At 42.3% G+C, this 6000-nt stretch overlaps 1 protein-coding gene across 3 annotated transcripts in view; it reads right to left on the bottom strand.

The window, feature by feature from the left end:
• Nucleotides 1-506: 506 nt before the first annotated feature.
• TRIT1 (tRNA isopentenyltransferase 1) overlaps nt 507-6000 on the bottom strand; it is a 37259-nt gene continuing 31765 nt past the window's right edge. For 2 of the 3 annotated variants that reach the window (XM_006215869.4, XM_031683558.2), the window contains 3 exons: nt 3973-4082; nt 3542-3659; nt 507-1273 (listed from right to left, as the gene is read on the bottom strand). In XM_006215869.4, coding sequence (XP_006215931.3) covers nt 1104-1273; nt 3542-3659; nt 3973-4082 — 398 coding nt within the window. In that variant the 3' untranslated portion in view covers nt 507-1103. The remainder of the gene's footprint in view (nt 1274-3541; nt 3660-3972; nt 4083-6000) is intronic. The other variant, XR_012079255.1, reaches the window with a different exon arrangement.

Below are 6000 nucleotides of genomic sequence, written 5' to 3'. Positions count from 1 at the left end.
TCTAGTGAAAAAACTTTTTTTTTTAAATATTAGAAGAAAACCAAACGGTGGGTCAATCAAGCCTGGTAGTTCTTTTACTTTACCCTCTCCTTGTATGCATAGCTAACAATACACTCACTAAGAATTGCTTTTTTTAAGGTCCAGCAGAAATGCTCCTTCTTTCGTGATCTCTCACCTTTTCCTTCCAAAGTGAAATTCTACACAGCTCTTATGGCCTTTGATATTCTCCTACCTAAATAATGTTTAATTTTACGTTACATTCATTATATACATATACTCACACTGTTGGTAGCTCAGGTCACTCCAGTAAGAGAGCTTCAACTAGAAATAACAAATCTCCAATAAAAGACTCTCTCCAGATGTCTTTCAGGAATAAACATTTGCTAAAAAAATAAATCGACAGCATATTAAATGTTAACTTTGAGAAGAAGTTCTCATGTTGAAAACAAAGCATACTGTACATAAGCTAGACATGAACATAAACATTTTTTCAGGACTAGAAGGGCTCCTGCAAATTTTCTCTTTATTTAACTTTCAATAAAAATATAGATTTTTAACTCAATAAAAAGCAGCGATTATCACCCAGGAGGAACTCAACAAATGTCAGTCTTCAGTTTTCAAGTCCCATGTTACGACCACCCCAGTCTGAGTCTCTGCTCGATGGAATTCCAAAAACTGGTTTGGTTTCACTTGATTATCTCACTGGGGCTGCTCCTTTCCTGCCATTCATTCAAATCCAGAACTGCTGAATTGTGGTTCACAATAACTCAGTCATCCGTAACAGTGTCTGGAATTAGATTATTTCCAGCCAGAGTCAGGGACATAAAACTTCTTTTTTAAGGGATACAGTGAATCCTGGTACTCATCACCAAAAGATCAAGTGTAAAAAGTACAATCTGTGCCTCTTTTAAAAATAGAACCTTTAAAGTTAAAAGGAAAAAAAATCCCTTCCGAACTCATCATTACCAGACCAGACACATCAGCTACACAAGGAGCTAACAAGACCTGCTGTTTCCATGACAGAACATGAGACTTTAAAGCCACATCACTGAATGAAAGAACTGGATCCCTATCACCTTTGCAAAGGCCACTGGACAAGTCCCTTAAATGCTGGATTTCAGCTCTTCATCATTCTGCCCTAGAGATCCCTTTTCTTTAAGCTCTTCATCACGGTCTGGGGAAATACTCTGACTTTCAATGGTGGTGATGGCATCTGAGTCCAATCTTCTTCTTTTCTTCAGCTGGTGCAAGTGGGATTTGGATTTCACATGTGCTAAGACAAAACAAAACAAAACGAAAGTATTTTCTAGAATTAATCCTAGATTAATTAGATGATTAATCCTAATCATACAAAATTAACTATACAATCCCTTTCTTTAATAATAACAGGATCAACACATGTATTGGTATAGCTGCTTAGCATTTTAAGAGAAGACTAAGTCATATGGCCAGCTAGCTAGCAAACTAGAGTGAGCTACCATGTATCAAGTACACTTGCTAAGTGCCTTATATCACTGATCCTCACAACAATCTTGCAGGAGAGTAGTATTCAGCTCATTTTATACCGGATGAAACTGACGTTCACAAAGGTCTTATATTTTGTCCAAGGTCATACAGGAGGTAAGCTCTTCAACTTACCTATAGGTCAAAAAGAGACCCAGTTTTCCAGAACAGGGCTCTAGACTTAATTTCCCTATATGGGGCTGCCTGTCAGATATATCTCAGCTCACCTGACTCAGAAGTTACAAATCCAAATTCTTGTCTGTATTGCAGGACAGATGTTCAGGCCTACAGTACTCAGAGCTATCCTTCTCACTTCTTACCTGCTCACACAGGTTGCCCCTCCTGGTCTGACATCCCTATGCCTGGGTCAGATAAGCTATCTGAATGACTAGCCCACAAGGCTTACATTCTCCAGCACATAATGCTCCAGAGAGAAAACACTAAGTATACTTCTCTGATGGTTCCTTTTGAGGTTCCACAGAAGTAGTAAAGTTGAAAAGCTACTGTTGGCTGATATCAGTTTCTCACCTCTCATCCCAAAGATAGTTCCCAGCTTCTGACTAATTTATACAAGCTCCTTTTTACTACCCTGTTCTTTTTCAAGGAAAATCTAAAGAGGTTTCATTTGGAAACACCTAAAGAGCTAGACAATGAAATTAAATTCTCTTTTATACGTATTTAAAACATCTTTTTTAGGAATTTAGAAGCAGAAACAGGCAAGAAAGAGTTTAGAAGTCAAAGAAAAGTTTCCTTGAGAGAAAAAGTCTGCTTTGTTTTCCAGCTAGAGCCTAAGGCCAAAAAAAAAAAAAAAAAAAAGGCCTTCTGGACTGGCTCTCCACGGCAGCAGGAGATAGGGGTAAGGACTTGACAGATGGCACTATAGAAGGGCTTACACAAGCTAAGCTCACAAAGGCTCACAAATGTTGCTTCTCTGAGGCTATCCCTGAAGAACATTCGACAAATCGAACCACTAAGTTTCCTTTAGAAAAAACAATCAGACACTCTCTCTTCCCCTTCCATCATTATACACCAACGATAATCGAGGCTTCTTCTGCTGCTTGGGCGATCACAGCCGTCTCCAGTCTCTGACAATGGAGTTCATTTTGCCAGAGTTAACAGTTAATAGAACTAATCGTTCTATTGGCTGGTATAGAGAGAAAAATCTACTTCTATGAGAATCCCACGCAAAGCAGGGCTCTAAACAGAAGGGTTCCAGCCGCTGGGTAAAATACAAGCCCTACTTGTGCCTAAAAGGAGTGAGCCTTAAACAAGCTTCTAAATACAATGTAAATTCAAAGCCTAGAGGCTAAGGCCCTTTTGGGGTTTGACTGGATGACTGAAGAAATCCGACAGGGGAGAGCAATGTGACCCTGCGGCAAAGACAGATCCAAGCTCTGAAACCAGGAACAAGAACCCTGGTGCAATGTCAATCCTGGGTTGGTCCGGAATGCCTTATGAAGGAGATGGTACCCTCTGACCACCTTCCTTAGGTGTGTCTGACAGTCTTGCTTTCACACAGTTTCTCTCAACACTTTTCATCACAGTTTTAGCAACCAACACCATTTCAATGTATTACCTTAAACATTAGTGAAAAGACACCACTTTTGAAGAATGTACTCAGGAGGAGTAACTCCACTTCCTGTTCCCTCCCTGCTGTTTCTGCTTCATTGGTCTCTTGGGTGAGCTGCCTGGCTTCCCTTACCAGCCTACTTCACCTTCAATGAGGTCTAAACATGAGAGGCCAAGAAACTCCTCTAAGGCAGAATCATGAAAGTCAGCTCTGGAAAGTTAACTGCAGACCTCTCAGTATAAAATATCTACTTTAGCGGCAGCTAGAGAGCATATGATCTTCCTCTGAAATTCTGAATACAAAGATAACTCTCCTGTTTGGGAAGGCCTCCATGAAATTTGAATACAGGCTCTTAGAGGAGGAATCTTTTTCAAATAGGCAGACTCCAGCATACCAAAGACCTTAAATTTCATAAAGTCAGTGTGACCCACCCTTACAGATTTTTCTGTGCCCTACCCCAGACTCTACCTGCCCATTCACGGTCCCCAATGATGATTCGATCACAGAGGTCACACATGTGATAACTTCTCTTGTTCTCAGTTTCATTGCTTGGCATCTTTACTGGAGTGGCTGCAGGCTTCTGGCCCTAAAAGAACAAGGCACGGATGGGAAGAAGCATTTGATTCAAAGAGATTTGGATATCATTCTCTGATGAGCAGTGAGATTTTCCCAAGATTCCCTTTTCTCAACCCAGAGAGCAGGTGGGCTATGAACAGATTTTAACAACAACCTTTCCAAATGTGAAAGTATAAACACAGCCTCCAGGGATCTAAAAGCAGCCAGCCCTTCTGCTCTATTCCATGGAAAAAAGGCTTGGTTCCTCGACACAGCAAAAAAGATGTCAGCTAAGGAAAGCTCTCTGAAAACCAGCCAAAGACAGTACCATGATTAATAATTACCTGGATGAAACTTTGCACGATTTCAAGAGCAGGTTCAAGAACAGACTCCTCCCACTTTGAGGTATCAGATACTTCTAAGCCATATACTGGGGGGACACCGGGACCAGGTCCTAATGATGACAAAGGAAAGCTTTGAGAGGTCAGCCTCTAAGACCCAATCTATTCTGCTCCCAGGACTCCAAAATCCTCAAGGCAAACATATGGGGCCAAAGAAATAAACACTCCGACCATGCCATTTATTCTAACCAGAAACATGCACAAAACAGCTACATGTAATTTAAGGAAGACCCAGACTGGTCTACAGCCAACAAGTCTAGCTGTATCTAGAGTCTTAGGTATAGGATCTTCCAGATCAGTCAGGAAACCAATACAGAGTAACGGCTCTAGAACCACTGTGTGGGCTACAATATAAAGACAGCACATCATAGGAGGAAATTAACAGCTTGAAATGAGTGCCTGTTCTAAGTTCCATATCATCTTACAGTGATGTCATTCTGTGGCAAAAGAGTTCACACTTTTTTTAGGGACAGACACAAGTCTCAGGTTTGTATATATCCCTTCAGCAGAAGGCATTCACAAAACTCACTGATATGCTACTGATAATCATGGGCTGGCAACAGCAGAGTATCAGCCAGTGAGCTGCTGAATCTGAAAATTGTAACAAAAGTCCTGGAATTGAACTAGTTTAGCCCTTCTTCTAGAAAACAGATCTAGAGGTGTATTCAAGAAACAGTCTCTGGCAAATATTTCAGAATGGAGGTTAAGACTGGAGGTAGCCAAAAGTATAGCTACAGGCATTTCATCCAGCTGGGCCAACCATGTTTAGTCTCTTCTGGTAGTTTCCCCAGTCTATGCACGCACTAAACTGCCTTCCACATCTAGGTTAAGTCAGTTGCCTAAAGGCAAAGAGTATCGCGCGTGGACAAAAACATCAAAGTCCTCAGAATGCCAACGGCTGGCAGGTGCTGGCCTTTTGACTGTGCCAACCACAAATAAGATTCTTCATAAACTGGACTGGGCTGCACCTGCCACTACACGGAAAGGTGAGACTGGGAGGGTGCAGGCAGCATCCACAGCACACCTGGCCTTGGCTAAGCTCTGCACCTGTTTCCAGGCCACTCTATATTTTCCTTTCCCCTCTAAGTCCTTTGTTGGGCTTCTGTGCCCTGTCTAAGCACCTTTCAACAAGTTCTCGGCTCCCAGCTGCTATTTCTGGCTTGGGTCCAAGGCCAAGCTGGGGTGGGGAAGTCCCTCTGGCTTCTTGCCAGAACCATATCCCAGCAGACCGGCCCTGGCCAATCACACACGGCCCCTGATTTACAGGGCAGCTGTGCCTTTCACTCTAGCACTAGGACTGTGCTGGCATACACATGAATGAGGAACGGGCATATGATGCACTGTGCCATCAAGCCTTTCTGACTCAAAGATGGGGGAGTTATTGTGCCCTTACCACAGGAGAAAGTTCCAAATCATCACAAAAAACCCGTCTTTTGTTACAGACTAATTGTTAGCCCTGGGGAGAAAAGAAGCTGCACTAGAAATCTGTGGCAGTAAACTTCAATTTCAGCTGACACAAAGACTTCCATCTAAAGGACATATAGAGAAAGCAAGGTAAGAAGAAAGTGTAAAGAGCCCCTTGGAACCAGAACCATACTAGAGAGCACTGGCAGAGAGTGAGAACCGGGAGACAGATCCAGTGGTCGACAACATGGATCAAGGTGTTTCTGTTCAGAGGCACTGAGGGGCTGGGGAGACCTCAGATGTCCTCATCTGTAACTGGAAGCAGAAGTCTAACGGCAAAAGGCAAATAGGGGATGATTCAAGAGCATGTTAAAGACGTGCCCACAAGATAAAACTGAGGTTTCATTTTGCTTAATCTCCTTTAAATTAATCTCCTTTTAGCTCATAACCACACAATTTCTTACTGGAGTCCCAAATACTAATGCTGTCTGGCTGAAGTTATAGCTAAAAGAAACGAGTGCAGCGTAGAGTTGAGTGCGAACTTCGGAGTCAGGCCTGCATTCAGTA

The sequence above is a fragment of the Vicugna pacos genome, chromosome 13, assembly GCF_048564905.1.
Source record: "Vicugna pacos chromosome 13, VicPac4, whole genome shotgun sequence".
NCBI classification, from domain to species: Eukaryota; Metazoa; Chordata; class Mammalia; order Artiodactyla; family Camelidae; genus Vicugna; species Vicugna pacos.
This window is presented reverse-complemented; position numbering and strand designations above follow the sequence as displayed.